This window comes from Nicotiana sylvestris, chromosome 12 (assembly GCF_000393655.2).
Source record: "Nicotiana sylvestris chromosome 12, ASM39365v2, whole genome shotgun sequence".
NCBI classification, from domain to species: domain Eukaryota; kingdom Viridiplantae; phylum Streptophyta; class Magnoliopsida; order Solanales; family Solanaceae; genus Nicotiana; species Nicotiana sylvestris.
In genome coordinates this window covers 84892961-84917937 of record NC_091068.1, presented here as the reverse complement: position 1 = coordinate 84917937, position 24977 = coordinate 84892961, and the positions used below count along the sequence as shown (strand labels likewise).

Genomic DNA, 24977 nt, shown 5'->3' with positions numbered 1-24977 from the left:
TTGCCGCGAGCATGTTGAAACCCCCTTTTCTGGAATACGAGATGCCGAAATATATTCTTTATTGCTTGGCCTAAATACATGTTGTTTTGTTGTTGTGAGCTCGGCTCCTTGGACCGTTCAGTCCGGTGCATCATTTCTTATTGAGCTTCGTTCGTCATTTCCTGGAGTGGGCTGGTTGTAAAGAAAGTCTCGTGGGCTCGCTGAATCCTCCTTGGGAAGTGCGTGGATGTTGCCTCGTTAAAAACTCCTACCAGTAAAAACCCGTTCTGGGATAAAAAACTTATCAAAGGCAAAGAGTGCAGTAGACGCTTTGAAGCCTCACGATCTTCGAGCCGGAGTGTCGTCCTGATTACTTTGGTCGTGGACCTGCATAAGAGTTATCGTGAAGTAGAGGATGGAAAGAGGGATGGGCGATTATACCTTGGTGGCGACGGCGCTTCTTCAGTTTTGGCACTTTATTCGGTGGTTGCTAAGTGGTCCTTTATTTGAATGCGTCTGGGGCGACCATCAAAAAATCATGTGGATGACGTGTTGGGGCTCGTCTGCTTTGTTCCTTTTGGCTATTTCTCCTTCTAGTGATTGATTTTTAGCCCGGTTGCTGAGAAATTCCCGAAGGTGCCCGTTATCGAGCAATCGGGCCACTTCCTCTCGGAGCTGCCTGCGATCTGCGGTTCGATGCCCGTGCGAGTTATGAAACTCGCAAATCGAATTGTAGTTCCTGTAGGAATGATCTGAATGTACCTGTCTGGGCCATCTGGCATCTCTGATTTTGCTAATGGCAAACATGATGTCTGACACATCGATGTTGAAGCTATACTTTGATAGGCGGGGTGCCCCGGTTGGTCCTGCGTACCTGCCAAAGCCACCCCTGTTGAGGGGTCCCTGAGGGTTCTGTCCTTGGTTTACCAATCGGCCGTTACAGGGTAGATTGTGCTTTGGAGCATTCTCTGATCATCGGGGTATGGCTGGTACCTTTCTTTATTCGATCTTGACTCTTTCGCCAAGAGCCTGCTCGGGTATACTGAGCCCAAAGGGGCTCCCAGCTGGTCGTCCTCGACCCTGGTCTTTGACTGGTATCGGTTGTGGACGTCCGACCAGGTTACGGTGGGATACTCGATCAGATTCTCTCAGCCACCTTGATACCACCGAGCTTCGTTCATTCAGACCTTGAGTGAATGCTTGTATTGCCTAGTCGTCGGAGACTGGGGGAGCTCCATTCGTTATGTATGAAAACAAGACACGAATTCACGCAGCATTTCGTTCTCCCTTTGCTTAATCTTGAATACTTTGGACTGCCTTGTTGCTACCTTGATGGCATCGGCGTGCGCCCTTACGAAGGAGTCCTCCAGCATGGCGAACGAATCTATGGAGTTAGGAGCCAGGTTGTGGTACCACATCATGGCCCCCTTCGAGAGCGTTTCTCCAAATTTCTTCAGCAGGACTGACTCGATCTCATCGTTCTTTATATTATTGCCCATCACCGTGCACGTGTAGGCGGTGATATGTTCATTGGGATCCAAGGTCCCATTGTATTTTGGGAGTGTTTGGCATTCTGATGTTCTTTAGGATGGGTTTCAGAACCGCTTCCTCTGGGAACAGCCGTTGCACGAACTTTCTCGAATCTACACCTTTCAGGACCGGGGGCGCTCTCGGGATCTGATCGACCCTAGAGTTGTAGGTCTCGACTTTTTTATCATTAGCCACTATCATTTTCTCACCCGATTCGATCCTTCTGGTGAGGTCCTCAAGCATCTTTACTATGATAGGGTCGGCTATGGACCCGTTATTGCTTGATCTTTCGAGCACTTGCTCAGCGAGGGGAGCTGTTTCCGGCGCTACTGTGCTGGGAGTCTTCGGATGGCTTTGCAACTAAGCAATAGCCAACTGTTGTGCCTGAAACATCTCAAAAATAACATGAAGACTAACTTATGTTCTTCCCGGGCTGGGGTTTCTTGGGCTTCCTGTCGGTCGTTGTGTCGTATGCTCATATCGATGTGGGGAGTTTCGTCGACTTGTTGTGCGTCCTCTGAATCTGCCTCCGCTAGAATCGGTCTGGGCGCGTTATCGAGATTCTGTGGTGACGCTTGAGCTGTCGGGACAGACACACTATTTTCCCCGTGGTTTTTGAGGTTGTCGTTCTCGATTTTGTTTACCGAGCCAGATATTTTGACCTAAAATCAAGATATCTTGGACAAGAAAAAGTGTGAAAGGTAACTTGCGATTGTGCAATGAAACCAGCAAGAAAATAATCACTATTATTTTTAGCCCTACGGTGGGCGCTAAACTGTTTACCGTAAAAATGGTAACAACAATTAAATTTGTAAATGAGATTCTAAAAATACGTGATCTATTTTTATGCTAGCTGTTAGAGCAGATGATGCTAGGAACATGAAGTTTAATGATGAAATGCAAGCTAAAACGAGGCAGTAATCAAACCGAGAGGCCTGTTGTCCGGGTATAGGACTAGTCGATGGGGGACCTCGGGGTCGATATCTGGGTCGAGCTCGAGCTATTGGGGATATTCGGGAAAGGGATAACAGATAGGTTATGATCAAACAAAGCTCTATATGGCCAAGGCCAAGCAATAAATGAAGAACAAGTAAGAAAGCGATAAATGCTAAAGTGGTCTCGAGCCAGTGAGAGCAAGCAAGTTAGAGAGAAGAGAGAGAGAGATATTATTGATTTTGTGGAGGAATAGTTGGAGCAACATCAGCCCTCTACAAAGTGGCATGGATTCCCCTTATATAGGAGAGGGGATACAATATAGTATAGAGTGCATTAAATGCAAAGATACGAGGATGGGACGGCTAGGCACAGTGCTAGTGTTTGTTGATTATAGCTGCCCGCCTCGGGGATCCCCCATCCATGGAACCTTCATTAGGTCACGGACAAATTCCCCATCCTTGGAATCTTTGCTGGGCCGCGGACAAATCTCGAAAGAAGGAGCTCGATCGTAATCCTGCAGCCTCGAGGTGCTGATATGACTCCCCGAATGCACCTTAGCGGTGAGAAATAGACCCCTCTGATTTCACCGCATACAGTATGAAACCCTGAATTGCACATTGTTGTGCTATATTGAGGTGACACACACGCTAGATGACGAGCGTGAGGTCGTGCACTGTTGGAGATTGTGACTTAGTCCGTCCTGAATGACTATTTTACCACGTATTTGACTGAAATCTATTTGCTATCATCTTGTTTTGGGTTGAATGCCATATTTGGGCTTCGTGCCAACTATTTAAACCGTTAGGGGATTTTTATTGATATTCCTCATTGTTTTGACTTTATACTTGAACTCAATCATGTTGTATTCTACTGGTTTCATAACTCAGCCATGTTTACTCTGCTTTAACACTTAAATGATATTTTGGGTTGAGCAATATGTTTTAATGTTGCCCGAGTGGCTATGAGATTCTGACTGAGTAAGGCTGAGGGCCTATGTTGTGAGGAAACACTGATTATGATTATGAGGACGAGGGCCTGAGATGTGTACGCCACAAGGTGGCTTGTTAATATGAGGCCGAAAGCCTAGTGATGATTCCATGAGATGGCTTGATATTGCGCTTGGGCCGTAAGGGGCCCATCCAGGAGTTTGCACACCCATTGTGATGTGAGATATAGCCCGATGGGCTGGTATTGTTGACATTATGCCCGAGGGGCAATCCTTTATGTGCTTATCTGTCTTATTTGTCTGTCATTTACATGTTTAATTGTTGAATAGGCATATCTTGAAGTTTAAACTGAACTTATATGATTTTACATATCTTTACTGAATCACTGTTCTTACCTGTTTTACTGCTTCATTATAGCCTATAATGTTCCTCGCGTGATTTCATGCTCTCAGTCGTTTATTTATGATTATTACTCACTGAGTTGGAGTACTCACTTTACTCCTTACACCCTGTATGCAGATTCAGGCGCATCTGTTCCCGCTACCGAGTGTTGATTATTCCAGCTCAGGCGGATCCGAAGATTCTCTTTGTAGCTGCCGACGTTCGCAGCCCAGAGTTTCTTCCCTTGACTTACTTCTCTTTGTTTTGGATTTGTATTGAACTCTGTAGACTTTCTTGTCTTATTCCAAATTTTTAGATGCTCATGACTAATGACACCTCGGTATCAGGCTGTGTTGGGTTATTTTTCCACATATTGTACTGTTGACTGCTTAAATATTGGGTCATTTATCATGTTTTAGACTTAATTCTCATTGTTAACTGCTTAAAACTAAAATGGGTAAGTGTAGGCTGGCCTTGTCTTCACGAGAGGCACCATCACGACCGAGTCTGGATTTAAGGTCGTGACACACATCAAATCTGTTGTGACGTGCAACCCCATCTCAAATTTTAACACAATATCTTTCTCAGCATATAACTCATTTCCAATATCATATCTTTTCCCGTTTTAATGCGGCGTACAACTCGATCCCCCAATATCAATTCCATTTAATATTGTTGCGATGTGCAACCCGATCCCCAAATATCAATTTATTAACATAAATGACTCAGCATCTCTATTTACAAAATATCAACACATAAGAGAATAAAAATATACGGAACATTAAGAACTACCAATATAGATGGAAAATAACCAACAACTTAAAATCCCTAACCTTGATGATCCATCAATATAAGAATAACTAAATGGCTCACGTAATTGAAATAATATAATAGAATGCACCAAGAAATATAAGGACAATAAAAACAAAAAGAAATATGACAATGAGAATATACAATTATGACAAGTAGGAACATGTAGCAGGTAAGTAGATATTGAGTGTGTGAGTACCTAATTTTTTACTATGTTTGGTTTTTCCACTCACTTTTTAGTATTTGAATAGTTCTTAAGTTTAACCTTAATATTTTAGTTTTATTACACCTTTTTATATGTTTATTTTAGATAAATTGAAAACAACAAAAATAGTCACAATTTTACATATTAATTGTCTTCTTATTCTCAAAAGAAAGAAAAAGGTTCCAAAAAATATACGGGTCTACTTTATCCTTTTCAAGTTAAGAATTTTAATAAATGAATTGGGAGTAGTTAGCATTTTTTTATCTTTCTATGTTAATCAAGTAGAAGTAGTATCTTATATTATTAATAACTAAAAAAAGGAATTTAAAAATAAAACAAAAAAAGAGCCAATTAAAAATGACCCAAGTTACAAAGATTATTTTTTAATAACAAACTTTGCACTTGCATGTGGGCACAACAATATTATCCCACATGTGCACATTCACGTTGGATTCCCTCCCAAGAATTCCCTAAACCGATTTTTTTCCGTCCTTATCAGCTGGCCAAAGCTAGCTCATGCATCACTCCTGACCCTCTGTAAAAATATTGTACAAATATTCCTATATAGATAGCACACAAGAGACCTAGGGATAGAAGGAGAACACACCAAAAAGGGGAGTGGGGAACACGAGAAACAAAAGAGAAGGGGAGGATTTTCTTTGCACAAAAAATGAAAAGGGGAAAGACAAACGAAAAACAGAGAGAGTAACGAGAAAAGGGGCTGGGCAAAAAAAAAGTGAAAAACAGAGGTTAAAAAACGGCAAAGAGCAGAAAATAAAGAACGGATCTGAGCAGACAAAGGAAGAAAGAACGAACATATTTAGAAAAAGAGAGAGGAGTCGGCCGCACCTTTCTTTAATTTTTTTACAGTCTCTTCTCCTAACATTCTTATACTCATAACCTAAAGGGTAGCCATGAAATCATCATAAACTACATCTATTTTCAGTGCTGCTATAGGAAAATCTCAAGCAAAAATTACTGGTTTTTTCTCCTTAAAATAAAAGCCCTTTCTTCTTTCATAATATTCATGAAACCATGGAAACCCAGATGAGCAAACACCCTTAAAACTAGCTAGTTTCATACAAAACTGTTAGCTTCCATAGTTGTGGAAGTTCTCATATCGAAGGTTAGCTTAGAGAGAAGGCTAAGAAGAGAAAGGGATTAACCGTTCTATTGAAAAAATGAAAGTCCTCTTTGTACATTAGCTCCTATTGTGTATTTGTACACTTTAACATACACTAACTTCCTAACTAACCACATTAATTAGATTAACTAACTATAGATAGCTAACCATAGTTTACTAACTCCACTTCTCTCAACACTCCCCCTCAAGCTGAAGGCTTGAAGAGATTCTTCACTCCGAGCTTGTTCAGAAGATAGTCATGTTGGGCTTTGCCCAAGCCTTTTGTTAGTAAGTCTGCTAACTGTTCCTTAGTTGATACATGCTGAGTCTTCAGTACCCCTTGCAGTATCCTTTCTCGAACAAAATGACAGTTTATGTCAATATGTTTAGTTCTTTCGTGGAAATTGGGATTTGCTGCAATTTGAATTGCAGCCTTGCTGTCACACATAAGCTTTACAGGTGAGTTTAGATGAACTCCAAGCTCTTTGAACAGCCTATTTAACCATACTATTTCTGCAATATATGATGTCATGCTCCTAAACTCAGCTTCTGCAGAACTTCTGGAGGCAGTCTCCTGCTTCTTTGATTTCCATTAGATCAAAGCATCTCCAAACTTTACTATGTAACCTGTGACTGACCTCCTAGTTTGTAGGCAAGAGCCCCAGTCAGAGTCACAGTATGCAGATAACTCATTTGCATTCTGTGCTGGCATGAAGAGTCCTAGCCCAGGAGCTCCTTTTATGTACCTCACTACCCTCAAAGCTGCTTCCATATGAGAGACTTTTGGGTTGTGCATATACTGACTCAGGACTTGAACCACAAATGCTATGTCTGGTCTGGTCATAGTTAAGTAGAGTAATCTCTCTACAAGCCTTTGATAGCTGCCTGGATCCTTAAGTGCAACATCTGATTCTTCTGAGCTTCCTATGCCTGTTATTGCTTTGTCATACTCCTGAGATTTTAGCTTTTGATTCACTTTTAGAGGTGTGCCTGCTGGCTTGGCTACCCCTAGACCTGACTCAGAGATAAGCTCCAAGGCATATTTCCTTTGAGATATAACTATACCCTCTTTTGATCTAGCAACTTCAATGCCCAGAAAGAACTTTAGCTCACCTAGATCTTTCATCTTGAAATTCTTCTGCAAATCAGTTTTTGTCTGATTTAATAGCATAATATTGTTGCATGTGATCAGTAGATCATCTACATACACCAGCACAACAACTAGATCACTGCCATTGTGTTTGGTAAACATAGAGTAGTCAAAGTAGCTCTGTTGAAAGCCCATGTGTAGTAATGCTTCTGTTAATTTCTTGTTCCATTGTCTTGGGGCCTGTTTGAGCCCATACAAGGCCTTGTGTAGTTTGAAGACCTTGTAAGACTCCCCCTTGTCTGGCAAACCCATCAGGTATCTGCATGTAGATATACTCCACTAGGTCACCATTGAGGAAGGCATTGTGCACATCCATTTGATAGATAACCCACTGTTTAGCAGCTGCTAAGGCAATGATGGACCTCACAGTAACCATCTTGGCTATAGGAGAAAAGGTTTCTGAGTAGTCAAGGCCTTCTTTCTGACTATAGCCCTTGGCCACCAGTCTTGCCTTGTATCTCTCAATTTCTCCTGAAGCCTTGAACTTTATCTTAAAAATCCATTTGCATCCAATAGGATCTTTTCCAACAGGCATGTCCACAATACTCCATGTATGATTGGCTTCTAGAGTAGCTATTTAAAGTTTCATAGCTGCAATTCACTTGGGATCTGAGGCTGCTCCATTAAATGACTGTGGTTCAGTAATAGAGGAGTAGGAGGATAGGGCATGAAGGTGAGCAGGTTTGAGAGCATTGTAGGATACATGTGAGGAGATAGGATACAGGCAGGTGTGAGAGGAAGCAGGAGTCACATAATCTTGCAACCACAAAGGAGTTTTGCTAGGTCTTGATGATCTTCTCAGACTCACAGAGGGAGCCTGAGAGTCCTCTGAGGTATTGTGTTCTTCTGTCAAAGGAGAAGAAGGAAGAGAAGGAACTAAGGAGAGAGGTTCCTCTGAAGGGTGTATGTCAATTGGATATGTGTCAGTTTGTGTTCTCATAGGTGTATCATAGGATAGAGGTGCAGGATGAACTTCAGTAACTGCAGGAAGAAGATCTAGAACAGGGAACATAGGTGTGCCAGAGGTTTGTGAGCATTTGAATGGAAAGATGTCTTCTTTAAACACCACATTTCTGCTTACAAGGAAGGTTCTTGAGTGAAGATCATAGACCTTATATCCCTTCTGAGTTGAGGAATATCCTAGAAATGCACCAGGTACTGCTCTGGAAGCAAATTTGTCCAGCTCTTTGGGTGAAGTTACATAGCACAAAAAGCCAAATACTTTGCGATGAGTGAGGTTGGGAGCATGCAAATAAAGCATCTCAAAGGGTGACTTGCCACCAATAACCCCTGAAGGAAGTCTGTTGAGCAAGTAAACAGCTGTAGATACAATCTCCCCAGAATTTCAAAGGCGCAGCAGCTTGAAACCTCAAAGCTCTGGCCATTTCTAATATAGTTCTGTGCCTCCTCTCAGCAACTCCATTTTGCTGAGGTGTATAGGTGCAGGTACGTTGATGAATAATGCCCAAGGATGACAATAAACTGTGAACTTCTTGATTAAAGAATTCACTACCATTATCAGTTCTCAGAGTCTTAACTGTTGTGGAAAATACATTTTTCACCTTTGTTAGGAACTCTTTAAGGACAATCATTGTATCAGACTTAAAAACAAGTAAGAAAACCCAGGTAAATCTGGAAAAGTCATCTACAATAGTAACAAAGAACCTTTTACTGTCATATGTAGGCACTCTATATGGCCCCCATACATCACAATGAATCAGTTCAAATGCAGCATTAGAGGTAGTAGTACTTAGCTTGTAAGGTAACTTTGATTGCTTGGCTAAAGGGCAGATAGTGCAATGTGTGTGATTATACTTCAAACTACTTAGAGTTGTATGCTTCTTGATTATATCTATAGGTGCATGACCTAGTCTTCTATGCCACAGTGCACTAGATTCAAAGTGTTCACTAATCATACAAGCAGACTTATTCTCAGGCATAGTAGACTTATATACAGAGTTTACCTCAGATACTTGCTGCACAGTTTTATTCCTTTGTTGAGTTGAATCATGACTGAATATACCACCGACTAATGTCTTGCCTTGTAATAGGTACAGTCCCTTGTCCTCCTTACCAATCCCCTTCACCTGACCATTGTAGAGATCTTGGAAGATACAGAAGTCAGGAAAGAATGCCACAAGACACTGCAGCTATTTGGTCAGTTTAGATACTGACAGTAGATTGTACTTAAACTCTGGAATGTACAACACATTGTTGATATCCTGATTGTTAAGAACACTTGCTTTTCCAATATGTGTAATAAAGGCAACATCACCTGTTGGCAAGTGAACTTTACTTCCCTTTTGAGAGGGAATTGACTGACATGAACTTAGCATTTCTAGCGTGGATGTCATATGATTTGAAGCTCCAGAGTCTATTATCCAATTGAGATTAACAGCCTTGGATAACAGAGCTATTAGTTTACCTGCAGTTGTAGCTCTGGCAGAAGAGCCTTCATCTGCTCCCTTGTTAAGTAGCTGCACTATCTGCTGATATTGCTCCTATGTAAAGTAAGGAACTGTTTGTTGCTGAGTCTGGACTCCAGTTGGTACAACATTCATCTGTATTTGTTGAGGCTGGAAACCAGATGTAGGTGAAGTCCCACACTGCAAACCTCCAAATTGCATCTGCATATGAGCATTTTGCATAGTAGGACTGTAATTGGTATTGACATGATTAGCATATATTCCTGAGTTGCTTCCCTTCTTCTTCATCTTAAGGTTGGACTTGAAGTCTTGAGGATATCCTATTAGTTTTAACAGTTCTCCCTAGTGTGACCTTTGTAGTTACAATAATCACAAATTAGTGTCTTCTTCTGAGCTCTAAACTGTCCAGTGCCAGGATTTGGATTTTTGTTGCCATACATAGCAGTGCTATCATTACCTTCTGTTACTTGCATCATTTGCATGAAGTTTGCCAGATTTCTCTGACTTTCAACATCCACAAGGAGAGAATATGCCTTGTTGATACTAGGTACTGGTGTCATCATCATTATTTGACTTCGAGCTTGAGAATAAGAGTCATTCAGTCCCATAAGGAATTGAAGCAACCTATGATATTCAAAGTGCTCAGCATATTTCTTTGACTCTGAACACGGACAACCAGGACAAGGCATGAGTGCATCAAACTCATCCCATAGATCTTTTAATTTCGAGAAATAATCAGCTATATTCATTGTTCCCTGTGTTAATGTATGGATCTCTCTATGCAAGTACAGAACCCTAGATCCATTCACTTTGTCAAATCTTTCCCTCAGATCTTCCCATACCTTGTGAGCATTGGAGGCATACACTACAGTGCTTAACAAACCTGGACGCACAGCATTCATAATCCAAGAGAGTACTACAACATTTACCTTTTCCCATTGTTCATGAAATTCAGGTTCGAACTTCAATTTTGGGTACCTACCATCCACAAATCCTAGTTTGCTTTTACCCAATAGACCTATTCTCATATATCGACTCCATAAAGCATAGTTATCCGACCTAGTTAGCTGAAGAGAGATGAGTGAGCTACCTGGAGTATCTATTGGTTGAAGATATAGAGGGTGATTGTGATCTATCGTAGGGAAAATAGCTGGAGCAGCTGGTACATTCGCACGTCTAGGAGCACTCTCGTTTGTTTCGTCTTCTATCGCCATTGATGAAGCTTTTCAGAGGTCAATTTGAGCAAAACCCTAGCTCAGAGGTGTTGTTACCTTCAGACACTTCAGCTGAACTTCAGTAACACACATACACACAGATGAGCGAGGAACTAAGCTCTGATCATAGACACTAGCTCTGATACCATGTTAGCTTCCATAGTTGTGGAAGTTCTCAGATCGAAGGTTAGCTTAGAGAGAAGGATAAGAAGAGAAAGGGATTAACCGTTCTATTGAAAAAATGAAAGTCCTCTTTGTACATTAGCTCATATTGTGTATTTGTACACTTTAACATACACTAACTTCCTAACTAACCACATTAATTAGATTAACTAACTATATCTAGCTAATCATAGTTTACTAACTCCACTTCTCATTGTTTGAGGCAAAACTCATTGTTCAAAGGTTCGATTGCCGTCGAGTTCGAGGTCGTCGGAGTTTTCGTTCATTAGCTTCAGTTCCGGTTCTCTGTTTTGGATTGGGTTTGATCCCCTCTACTGTACGAGCTGATTATTTTGGGATTTTCTTATCTATATAAATTGGAAGGTTTATCACTTAAGGTCTAACCCTTTCTCTCTTTCACTACTCCAATTCATTTCTCTATGATTCGAGTATTTTAGATCCATGTCATTGTTGCTTCAATATTTTATTTTTCATGTGTGTCTGCTTTGAGTTCTTAATATTATTAGTTGTAGTTGGTTTTATGAGATATTGGCATCAATTCTTTATTAAAGAAAGTATAACGTTTTTTATGTAAAATCTTTTGATGGAACGAAATTTGAGGGGCATGGGTTTCATTTACCCTGTTTAGTTTCATAAGGTTTGAATACGAAAGCTAATCAGTGGTTTGAGTTCATTTGTGATTTTGACTAAGACATTTGTGATGTATGTGACCTCTGTTCTTGAATTAATGTATTAAAACTGTTAGATGAATTAACTTAGCAAGTTAGTGGTTCACGCTAGAATTTTTATTGAGCTAATGGAATTTTTTTTTTTCAATAATAAGGATACTTTCATACTTCCATTATTCATATTAAGGAGTTAGCGAAAGAAGAGGCAATCTAGTGTTACGAATATACACCGATTTGGATGCATGTTGGCTCTGTACGAGAGTTTAAAGTTGGTTTAGAGGTCTTTTTGGCATTAGTTTGAACAATGCATTTGGATTGGTTGAGATTAGCAAGAATTTAAAAGTATCTTTGGGTTATATGTTTAATAGCTATATTGAACGTGGTAGGAGCTTTAGGCACACCCTTAATTAATCTACCATTGTGATTGTGTACGCATTCGCGTGACATAATTATGATTCTAAAAATAAATCGAGGTATGCGTTCGCGCAACTTCGGCCAAACATTCTTAATATTAATAAAGCGTGATTAATTGTGGACACGTACGCGTGACATGATTCTTGACGCGCCAAACAAAATGAGTACACGTACGCGTGACTCGCTTTAGGATAATTTCTTAATTAAAAGCGGTAAAAGGTAAAAATGTACATAGGTTCTTAAACATGCAATTAGACAATTTAATTAAGCCAAGTGTGATTAAAGCGATCGTGCTAAAACCACGGAACTCGGAAATGCCTAACACCTTATCCCAGGTTAACAGAATTCCTTACCCGGATTTTTATGTTCACAGACCATAAATAAGAGTCAACTTCCTCGATTTGGGATTTTAAACCGGTGACTTGGGACACCATAAATTATCCCAAGTGGCGACTATGAATTTGAATAAATAATCCCGTTTCGATTATTGTCACTTTAATCAGAAAAACTCCTTATTCCCTTTTCGGGTAAAAGAGTGAACATGGACAATTCAAAACAAGTAACAATTAAATTATAATTAACAAGTAAATCATAGATATCAAGTAAGAACATGTAGCAATTAAAACATGCAACAAGAAATAACATGGAATAAATGAAGGCATGGAAGTATATAGCCCAATCCCGCATGCTTAATCGCATGACGGCGGATATACACTTGTCACCTTGCATATACACTGCTTCCCCACATAATTCACATAACAAATAGTTCAAAACCTCCTAATTATCTCAATTCAAGGTTAGACACAACACTTACCTCTTTGTGCAACCAACCCAACAATCATCTACGATTCTTTTGAACAAGTCTCCAAACCAACCTAATTTAGCTAAATATAGTTCAAATAATTCAAAATAAGCTTTAGAAACTACTCAAAAATTAAAAAGATTCAACCTTTAATAAATTTAGAAAAATTCAACAAAAGTCAACCCCGAGCCCGCTTGGTCAAAACCCGAGATTCAGATCAAAACCAGTTACCCATTCACATACGAACCTGATTATGTGATTTGTTTCGAAATTCGCCCTTAATTTGAGGTCTAAAAAGTCCCTAAATTCTACCCAAATCCCTAATTTTTACCATAAAAACCTAGATTTGATGTTAAAAACACATAAAATATAATAGGTAATTGAAAGAAAGTAGATTAGAGTTGCTTACCAATATATTTGGGAAGAAGAAATTCTTGAAAAATTGCCTCTAAACTGTTTAGAGTTGAAAGATAATATAAAATGAGTTAAGTCCTATTTTTATTTTACCCAACTGCAGTTATCGCAATTGTGAAGTCTTGTTCACATTTACGACCTTTTGATGGTAGGCTGCAATTAAGAATTTTTTGCTACTTTGCATCTATTATTCCCTACAATTTAATTTTGTTTGAACTAAAATATGGGAAATTTATACTCATTATGTATTTTTTGTTATGTAGGACGTAATTCCGAGTAAAGAATAGTTTTTTGAGCTAGAATTAATAGAAGAGAACTTTAAAGTCCGAATAGAAGTTTGAAAGTGTAGCCGAGATTAATTACGGAGATCGAGGACCGTGTACATACGTGAAAAAAAGTGCAGAAATTTCTCAAGGCCAATTAGAAAGCCTATCATGGCGTGACAAGCAAGATGCCACACGAGGTGGCTTCCAAAATTCTCATCATGTTAAGGATTTGAATCCTCTAAAATTGTGACATGCAAGTTGACGTGTCCACACTAGGTGGCTGCCAAATTATCATTAGGCAAGAGAAAAAAGTAGCATAAATGAAATTGGCCAAGTCTCTGAAAAAGGCTACTAACGTGACGCACAGCGCGTCGCCCAGTGCGGTGCGTCTGTATAATTGTTTGCCCAGTTAATCCCATTTCGGTTCAGAAAGGGTATTTAGTCCGGGTTTGCCCATATTCCATATAAATACATTGTAAAAATGATTTTTGAATGGCATTGGACCTGGATAGTTTTGGAAAGCTACCACAGCTTGAAGACACAAGATTTCATCAATTCTTTCGTTGTACGGTAAGTTATCTTTGATATTTTGTATGTTCTTAAACTTATTTATGATGACTTTATTCATATCTATGGAATAGTTCTTCCCTAGGATTTTGATGGATATGGTGTTTTGAGTGTTATTTGTAGATTTAACTCAAGTGTAATTGTTTGAATACATTTATGGAGCATTGATTGGATTGCAAAATTATTCACTGATTTATTTAATCGAAAGAGAAATATTTTGGTGATTATATTTGCATTATTTGGTTTGTTTAAATTTAGTAATTCTTCTAAGTAATGGAGAGAGCTTTTTGAATTGTTGATCAACCCAAGTTAGAGGAATACTCAAGAAACGTTTTCCTAAAGACTAGTCCATTAACGTGTTCATGCATATCTTCACAGTGCTTCATATTAGTTTATTTTATAGACTTCAGATTTAATCGAGAGATGAATCTTGAATTAAGTTTAAGCTAATCATCGAGTGAATTCGTGAGAATCACAAGAACATTAGAAGCGAATTCAACCAGAATTAGATCCTGAATAACTATCTTACACTTATCCTATCGCAACTCTTATTTATGATATTGCTTACAATTCAATTTAGTTCAACTCTCCTCTCTGTGATCAATTTCAATTATTCCTAATCTTAATTTAGAAGTTAATATAGTTCGTAATTACCTCAAATCAATTATTGATCATCTTAAATAACAGAAAATCATAATTTATTTGAACATTGTTTAAATTCAATCACAGTAGATATGATAATTTTACTATACTATATTTGGCTAGCGAACATCAATTTTATGTTGTGTTTTGCGATCGTCAAATTTTGACGTCGTTATTAAAAATTGGTAATCAATAGTGTTCAAAATAATTTTTGGTGCTAATTCGGAAATTAAATTTTTTTATATTTTTATTAGTTAACTTGTCTTCATAATTTTTTTAGCACCTAACAAGTGTCAGGGAGAAAGTTTCAAGAATTATTCTTGATATTGAACTCTAGTTATTGTTGAAGACGGAGTACAACCAGCCTATGAAAACAGTAGCACAGTTAGAAGTTGAGCACTATCACAAGTCTTCTATTTATTTTAAATGTATAGGAAATTATATATGGGTTGACTGTCTAAGTATTCCTCCTATGGTTCATCTTTTGAAAAGTCTCACTTTGTTTCTAGTCCGACAGATATGGCGTTTTATATAGGCACAATTTTAACTCTGGTTGAGATGAATACCCTTATTATGTCTGGAATGACAGCGAAGCGATACAACCACCTCAAGAGAAGAATGGTAGTTTACAAGAGCTTATCTATTAGTTTATGAATTGTGTTGAAGATAGACTTATACAAAATGATGAAGCCATTAAGAACTTAACAATGCAAGTGAATCAAATAGATATTATATTTTCAAAAAGCACATTGCATTATAATGGTGAATATATGGAGGAGATACCCTGTGAGAATGAGCCTACTCAAGAGGATGAGCATCTATAGATAGAACTTTTCACTCTACAAGAAGACTCTGATTCAGTTAAGGTGATCGAAGATGAAGCTTTGGTTGATTGTGAAGCAATAAAAGAAGAGTTCAAACCCCTATGTACATGTTCACATGTACAACCTATAGTAGAAGAGAAAGAGAAAAAAATGGTCTTGAACATATCAAAGGAATATTCACATGACCCTTCTTCTTTGATTTATTATTCTATCATTGATCATGTGGATTTTATTTTAGGGAACTTATAAAAATATACATGGATTAATCCTGTGAAAGAAAGCAGGAACAAGTTGAGGATAATCCTGTAGGAATAATATACTGCTCAAATAGAGGCCAAGAAACAAAGAAAAGAGCGGGTCTTGCAGAGATATCCTTAGAGGACTTTGTCCTAATGAGTTCTATAAAGAATCCCAAGAGCGAAAACAAAGAGTAAATTCAGAATTAGCCATTGAGTTCATAAGTTCTCGAAAACGGAAAAATTTAGGGGAATTTCATTTACCTCTTGCTTTTTACTTGTCTGACATAGGGACACACCACAATTTAAATCATGGGGTGAAGGATGTAAATATGTATATATGTGTTTTTTTTCTTATTTTTATCTTTTGTGTTTTTTGTTAGTATTTTTAGAAAAAAAATTGACTGATCTCCTACATGTTTTCTTAAGGGATTAAAGTCGACAACAAAAAAATTGAAAAATACAAAAATATGTCTTTTAGTTTTGTTAATTTTGTAGGCAGTTTAACAATTTTCCCTTGATTTTTCTTTGTGTTGCGGTTCTTCTTAATAAATTTTTACTTGAACCGAGAGTAGTTAGGTTTCTTTTGGTAGGAATAAAGAGAATCTTGTATCGTTGTGCTAAGTGGAGATAATTTGTAACAACCTGGCTGGTCGTTTTGAGCAATGACACTCTGTTCAACTATTTGAAGTGTTGAGTAGCTTCATATAATGCATTGTGACTGTTTGAATCGTTGGTTTTCGTTTTCAAGTATTTCGGAATTAGTTTGGAAGAACAAATTTCATGATTCAAGCTTTAAGTTGGAAGAGTTGATCAAGTTTGACTTTTTAGTATTTGACATCAGATCAGATTTTTGATGATTCCGTTGGGTCCGGATGGTGATTTTGGACTTGGGCGTATGCCCAGAATTATATTTGGATTTTTCTCGAAGGTTTGGGCACTAATTGACGAAAGCTGGAAATTTGAAGGTTTGGAATGTTCATAGGTTTGACCGAGAGTTGACTTTGATGATATCGAGTTCGGATTATGGTTTCGGAAATTTCAGTAGCTTTGTTATGTCACTTGGGACTTGTATGCAAAATTTGAGTTAATTCTGAGTTGAATAGTTAGAGTTCGGCATGAGTTTTGGAAATCGAAAAATCGAAAGTTCATTAAATTTTAACTGTGGTATGATTCTACATTTTGATGTTGTTATGTGTGATTTGAGTCCTTGAATAAGTTCATATTATGTTATGGGACTTGTTGGTATGTTCGGACTGGGTCCCGAGTGGCTCAAGTGAGTTTCGGGATGGTTTGGGACCATTTCTAGGCCATTTTAAGTTGCTAGTTTTTGGCTACAGCAGTGTGCATTGCGATCGCATAGAATTGGCCGCAATCCCGATAAGTAAAATGGGAAAAATTGACCTGTGAATTGCGATCACGGAAGGCTTTTCACGATTGCGTAGAGAAATTTTCGATGTCACTCACCTGACTTTGAAAACTTATATCTTGAAATCTATAAGGAATTTGGAGATAATCCTGTCACGACCCAAAAATCGACCCGGTCATGATGGCGCCTATCGTGAAACTAGGCCAGCCGATACAATCCCCGAATCAACCATTATTCAGTAAAAGTCATTTTTATACCATTTATTAATCAATAATCTCATGATGTAAGTCTAAATGAACAGTGCGGAATAAATACACAAGCTCGACATCGGGGTGTCACTAGTCATGAGCATCTACTACAACTGTCTAACAACATCAAGATAAATATGGCCGGGGAAATCACAAAAATACATTAAGGAAGAATAAGGAGGGAGAAAAGCAGGGCTGTGATCGCCAGGCAGCTACCTTGCTAACTCCGATGAACCTGCCACCGAGCTTAAAAATACCTGAATCTGCACATAAGGTGCAAGGAGTAATGTGAGTATGTCAACTCAGTAAGTAATAAAAGTAAATAAAGACATAGCGGTAAGAAATCACGTAAACCACGTCATAGCACCACATTAAGTATAGAATGTTTCCAAATCCTTTGAAAAATGTCTTTCTAGACGTTTCAGTAGAGGTTCAATGTAATTTATAGTGAAAGTGATGAAAATCATAATTGGCCCCTCGAGCAAAAACATAGTTCGTTTACAGTTCCTCGACAAATAGGAATTCATAAACATCTCATAACTTAAAATCTCAGTGGAAATAACAAAACCCAATCAGTTATTAAATTCCGAACATCTCGTAAAAACTCCAGTTTAAACGAAAGTTGTTTAAAATATTTGTTTAACATTTTCAATAGAGGCTCAGCATAAAGATGAGTGAAATCAGTAATTTAATCAGCATATTCAATACAGACTCACTTAAGGAGGAGTGAAAATAGTAATTTCACAAAACTAGCCCCTCGGGTAAAGCATCACTCGTATGTATGTATTTATATCCCCTAAGGCAAGCTTCTCGGGCACCCATGACTCAACTCTCATCAATCAACACTCACACTCAACACTCAAGCTCAACATGTACGTTATAATAACGGTTGCGGCATGCAGCCCGATCCATATATCGATGCGGCGTGCAGCCTGTTGATACCCAATTTTTTCCTATATATTTTTAATATGCAAAATACCTTCAAAATAGCATATATATGCATATATAAGCATGCCCAAAGGTTTTATAATTTCTACATAATTTTAAAGGTTTAAATTGATTTATTTTCTCCCCTTTTATCCATAAAATCCCCAATAATTATTTCCAAAATTATTATTTTGATAATTCATCTATTGTATCTCTATATATTTATGCCAAAATATGGCTAAAGTAATTTGTTTAGCAATGCTACCCCAATGATACAGACGATATCACTAGATCAAAGCCGAACGAGTCAAGCAAAAGCCAGCGGGGATACGAACTAACCTCCCCCCTTACAAAACTCACGATTTTTCTTTGGATGTAGGCACTAGGATTGCAAAATCATTAAACATACTATACGCCCACGGGACGAACATTGTTCAAAATACGATTCTCAGAACCGTTGCACTTGCCAACATCTGCCATCAGCACACACCAGTGATGTCCCGTATGTCACAATGCTCCCAGTAATCACAACGCCGCAATCTGTTGTCAGCTAAGAAAACTCTATTGTCATTGTAATCTTATTTTTTTGCATAAGGCTACTATTCTATATTCCAATTTGCATAAGGCTACCATTCTGTCTTCCAATCTGCATAAAGCTACCATTCTGTCATCCGAGACTAAATGTTGTCTCCATCTGCATTTGCATTGCATAAGGCTACTATTCTGCCTTCCAATTTGCATAAGGCTACCCTTCTGCCTTCCGAGACTAAACGTTGTCTCCATCTGTATCTGCATTGCATAAGGCTACAATTCTGCCTTCCAATTTGCATAAGGCTACCCTTATTTCTTCCGAAACTAAACGATGTCTCCATCTGCATCTGCATTGCATAAGGCTGCCATTCTGCGTTCCAACTTGCATAAGGCTACCATTCTTCCTTCCGAGGCTAAGCTCTACCTCTTATTTTCTTCTAAACTAAGCGCTATCCCAAGAACTATTTATTTCGCTTCTCTTACGGGCTAAGCTCTGCCCTTGAATTCGTAAGACTAAGCTCTGTCTTGTTTGTACCATACTCTTGCATCCTTCATGGGCTGAAATATCGCCAACTCATCCAAAGGCGTCATCATTCGAAGGCACCATCTTCATAGCCCAAGAACACCATGTCATGGCCTTAGGATCTCTTTCGATCTTTATCATATCATTATTCAAAGGCATCATCGTTCGGTGGCACCATCCCCATAGCCCGCGAACATCATTTCATGGCCTGTGAATCCTTTATCATACGCTTCATGGACCAGGACATCATGGTCTGAGGACGCCATTCCTAACCGTCCAAAGACAACATTCATGGTCCAACGGGAATCTGCATCATGTTTAAATTTACGCACAATATATGCTTGTATTGCTTATTTGCAGGTAAGATGGCGAGCAACGGCTACCCCAGCAGGAGCGATCCCCACTCCAGTTCCTTCAGCCATATCAAACCTAACCATTCTCGTAAACCTTTCACTCACCCAACCCTAGATATTGCGTCCGTTCTTGAAAGGTCTTCATCGGTATACTCCGACAATGGATCCTAAACAACTTACGGCCTGATTCCTATAAAATCAGGGATATGTAGGCAACTCAGAAGTCAGGGTGTGGCCTAAATCCTCCCAAACCATTTCGCTCGGTCAAAATTGGCCATCATTTCTTTACTCGAAAACTCTTTCATCCTTCCCGGATGAAGATGGGCAGTTGTCGATGCCCAATTTTTTCCTATATATGTTCAATATGCAAAATACCTTTAAAATAGCATATATATGCATATACAAGCATATCCAAGGGTTTTATTATTTTTCCATAATTTTAAAGGTTTAAATTGATTTATTTTCTCCCTTTTTATCCATAAAATTTCCAATAATTATTTCCAAAATTATTATTTTGATAATTCATCTATTTTATCTCTATATTTATGCCAAAATATAGCTAAAGTAATTATTAAATATTTTTATAATTACATTTGGTATTTTTAAAGCTAAATTGCACATAATTGTAATATTACCCCTTTTAAGATTTAATTATGTTTATACGCAAATTGGATCCTGTATTTTTAAATTACTAATCATGTGTTATAAAGCATTTTAGCACTTTAAATTATTTTTCAGAAAACTATTTACTATTTTTTATAAATCAAATACGGAAAAATGGCTATTAAAATATAGCCAAATTGGCTTTCAATTGTAGCCCAAATCAGGACCCAAATTCCTAGTCCAATTTCAAATTAAAACCAGACCCACACCCTTTTAACCCATACCCAAAAATCAGAATCCCACCTACCTATTTAATCTCGACCGTTAATCTCCTAGATCAACGGTCCCCATTATTCCCTTCCATTTTTAACCTGAACGACCCCCCTAACCTAATTCATTCTTACCAAACCGCCGCCCTAGAAATCCCCTTTCCTCTCCAATTCTCTCTGAGACCTAAACCTAAAGCTAGTCGCCGCCACCCAAACCAGCCCTAATCCATTTGATCCTCACTCAATCCATAGATTCTCATGGCTGTTTGAGACGTATACTTGTCTCCTACGTCTCCTGGTTGCTCGTTTCTGTGATTTAGTGGAAAGATCTCGAAGAAATCTAGTCTAGATCTTGTTCAACTTCTATACATGGTCTTTTATGCCATTTTCCGGCCATCTATTTCTGTTCGAGTCATATCCATGACTTTTCCGGCCAAAACCGGTAACATTTTAATGTCCTCTCATCTTATTTGGGTTCTCTGAAACCCTAACTCTTTAGATTTTTTACTTTTTTTTAGATCTGTCTTAGATATCCATGAGTTTTTAACCGATTTTTTCTTCATCTCTACTATTTTCTGAAAAACCTAGCTATAAATCCTCCGATCTTTTTAGATCTGTGATGGATCTATGGGTTTTTTTAGGTTTTCACCTGTTTTTCTCAAAATATTTCTCCGATTTCAAACGATTTCTTCATTTTCCAGACTAGGGTTTCAAAACCCTTTTTGCAAAAATGATTTCTTTGTGATTTTAGCAATTACTTTGATTTTTAGCATGTTTAAACATCACCTGAGTCTTTCCTTTTTGCTCGATTCATTTTTGTCAAGAAACCCTAATACGTCTAGGTTCGATTCGAAGTTTGAGTCTGTTTACGATGTGTTTGCAGGACTATCATAAACATTCTAGGCTTCATGTGTGTTCTATATGCTCTTGTGCTTCCTGCTCTAATTTGTTCTTAAGGTTTCTTTGATTTTGTCCAAACACGTGTTATTTATCGTTTAATAGGTCCAATTATTTGTTTTATTGATTGTTCAAATAATTTATGTTGATTTTGTGTAATCTCCTTAAACCTACATTTGTGATTTTGTGTATTTTTCTTGTAATTCTGTACTGATTTTTTGAAATTGCTTCCTTATTTTTTTTGTTACACTTTTCTTAGTTAGTGCTGATTCCCTATGATTTTCCATCTCATACGTGATTCTTTGAACTGACTTTCAAAATTGAAATTGTCATCTACCTTATTTAGATACCCAATATGTTGTTGATATACTTTCCTTACTTAAAAATATTCCATACTTAGTCCTTATTACATGTTGCATGCTTTACTACTCCTATTATGGTAAAATCAATTCTTTTTCCTGCTTTTGACACAACTTGTACCCGTTTGAACTATGACTCCCTAATTGAAGGGAATTTGGGTCTTTAATTGATTCTGATTTATATTATTTCTATAATTATGTTTAGCCGGTACTTATTACCTTATTTTCCTGCCTGTTCTCAAACTATAAATACTCTACGCTCTCTTTAGCATAAGACACGAACAATTAGTTCAGAACACATACATACACACTCAAACTCTCTCTTCTTTCTCTACTACTTGTGCTACTGCTTGTCTAGCCGGCTGAAAGCCAAGGTTAGACTGTGGAACTCTACTTGCTTTACTTTTCTGCACTTTGCTTCCTTAACTGATATGTTTCTAGGTCAATTCTGAAACTCAACTCTATGTGCTCTATTGTTTGCCAACCCTTGTCTCTTTCTGCAATGACCTAATGGCTCATGTTGTTTAATTGCACTTCTTATTTACTGCTTTATTCAGCATGCTTAAGTTCTGTCGTCTCTTGTTCAAATGTAATCAGCATGTCTACTTGAGTTCATGTTTATGTCCCTCAACTAGTATGCCTCCTAATGTACTTGATTAACACTAAGTCATGACTAATTATGTGTAATAGACCCCTGCATGACTACTCCCATACCCTATCCCTATGTCTTGTTACTATTCTAATTTCAAGCATGATTCCCCTATTAACTCTTTGAAGTAGTAGTTTGTAGGTCAATCAGTTGCTACTTGTTTTTGTGCTTGCTGGTCGAAATGCTTCTCTTCTCATCCATGTTTTATGTGTTTCTGATTTGGGCCTCTATGTCCCCAACCCCTTACTCCCCTGCTTGTGACTGTTGAAATTGTACTATCCTTCGAACTTGCTATGTATGTGCTGTCTTGTTCCAAGTTATTGTTGCTCCTATTCCCTTCTCCTTTTTTCAGAACTGTTCTGTTATTTTGCAAACTTATTTCAAACATGATATTTCAAAATTGTTTTCTAACTCAACTCTTTTAAATCTATGTCAAGCACTCTCATATATATTCTTAGACCACTAGGTTCTGCCCCTTTTGTGTGAGCCTTGCCTTGAGACCCTTGAGCTCCCTTTGAACTTAGACACATAAAAGTTGGCCTTTCCACACTGCACTTACTCTGTCTTGGTTATGCAATCTGGGAGTGAGCATTGCCAGGGATCCCTTGAGGTCCTTAGTAAACTCTGACACACCTAGATATGAGGAAAAGCTATGAAACAACCTTGGCACTTAAGGTGTTTGATTGCACAACTCAGAGAGGAAGTTTAATCAGGCTTCCTATAGTGTAACTTCTTATTTTCATTGCTACTTATGTAATTCATTTCAAGGTTGGTCTGTAATAACTTGTTACAAATAAGTAATGGGGTTGGCTAATGAAAAGGGATGTGGTAAATATGCATGCTATAGTTGTTAAAGGATAGAAAACATGTTATTAGGTTTATATTCCTAATTGCGCAATAGAAATTATGCTTAGGGTTCATACATGCATTAGAAATCATGCTCTTAGGACCCATGTTTCTTGCTTCAGCATCTCATCCATCACTAATCCATATTTTATGTCTATCACTTATAAATCCTGATCCTAGGACAATAACAACATTGGCATAAAAGTTGTTACTCTTGTACTTTCAGAAGTCATATTTCAATAATTCTGCAACTCTTGTGCGCATTTAGAAATCATGCCTTAGGTGTTCTGTTTTGTTGACAATCCTGTCATTTGCATATGCATATTAGATATCATGTCCTAGGATCATGTTTGCATTTTTGTTTAAGACGCCTTGTTAATTACTGATTCATAAAAAGGTAATAAAAATAATCTCACATTGTGATGTTTTCCGAATAAAATTGGTAATAATCTCCGCATTCGTATCAATTAGAACAACATGCTCTTAGGTAAAAACCATCTCCAAACTGTTTTAATAATTCTGGATAACAGCTGCATATTGCTTTACGCCTAGGCAAGCCTTAGGTGATTGCTTAAATAAAAACAGAACTATCCTTGTTTAATTACCAGCATGCTAAAATTAGTAGGCGAGCCTAATTCGAACTTCTTTTCTGAGTCATGCAATAAATTTGGTTCTACTGTTATCACTTAGATACCATGCTTTAGAATTCTGAATTCAGGCCTTATCTGTGTATGAGTCATGCTGTTTATATGCACTGTATGTGGAGGTATATTTGAGCATTTCGTTTGTCTTCCATGCTCCTTTTAAATGCAGTCCTATATGTTTTTATTTGTCGCCTAGCATTTCGCCTTTAAACCTGAGGGTCTTCCTAGAACCTCCCTCATAGGATAGAAGTCCTAAATTCCTTTGGGACTGATAGGAAGGGACAAGTAACAATATGCAATAGGGGTCGGGACCAACCCTCGCTTTAATTACCTTTATGGGGCGGGAAGAGTAGATATGGATATGATGATCGGTGCGTTAATAGCACGTGTAGCCCCTCTTTGAGAAGTGTCATACCAGGTATTGCATTGATGTGATCCATATTACAAACAAGCTCCTTTAAATTCATAAGCATGCTTTAGATTGTAATTCTTTTCAAAATTTCACCTTTCACTAATTGTTTTCAAACACTTGTGTATTTAAACTTAAATCCCCTACTATTTGATCCATACTTGTTTATTTGCTAATTGCACAAATTCACAAAAAATTGTCTGGCGGGGAACCATACTAGTGGATCCTGAAGGGTGCCTAATACCTTCCCCTTAGGATAATTTGAAGCCCTTACCCTATCTCTGGTTACCCAACATAGTTATGAATGAACCCTATAGGTGTCCTAACGCACCTTAAAATCGTTAGGTGGCGACTCTTCAAAATTACAAAACCCCTTTCCCAAAAGGAAAGAGTTGTCCCAACCAAATGTCTTGAACCCGATTTCGTCGAAGGAAAAAGTGGGAGCGACACAACCCGATCCATATATATAGTCGACTGCGCTCACTAGGGGTGTGCAAACTCCGAAGGGGCTCCTACAACACAAGCGCTATATCGTTGCAGCGTTCAGTCCAATCCATATATCGCTGCGGCTTGCAGCCCGATCCATATATATATATATATATATATATATATATATTGCAGCGTGTAGCCCGA

The 24977-nt window shown here is 38.0% G+C and overlaps 1 protein-coding gene across 1 annotated transcript; it reads right to left on the bottom strand.

The window, feature by feature from the left end:
- Window positions 1–6503: 6503 nt before the first annotated feature.
- Window positions 6504–7163, bottom strand: LOC138883306 (uncharacterized mitochondrial protein AtMg00810-like). The gene has a single exon (XM_070163986.1). It carries the CDS (start codon window positions 7161–7163, stop codon window positions 6504–6506), a length of 660 nt encoding a protein of 219 aa, XP_070020087.1.
- Window positions 7164–24977: the final 17814 nt, after the last annotated feature.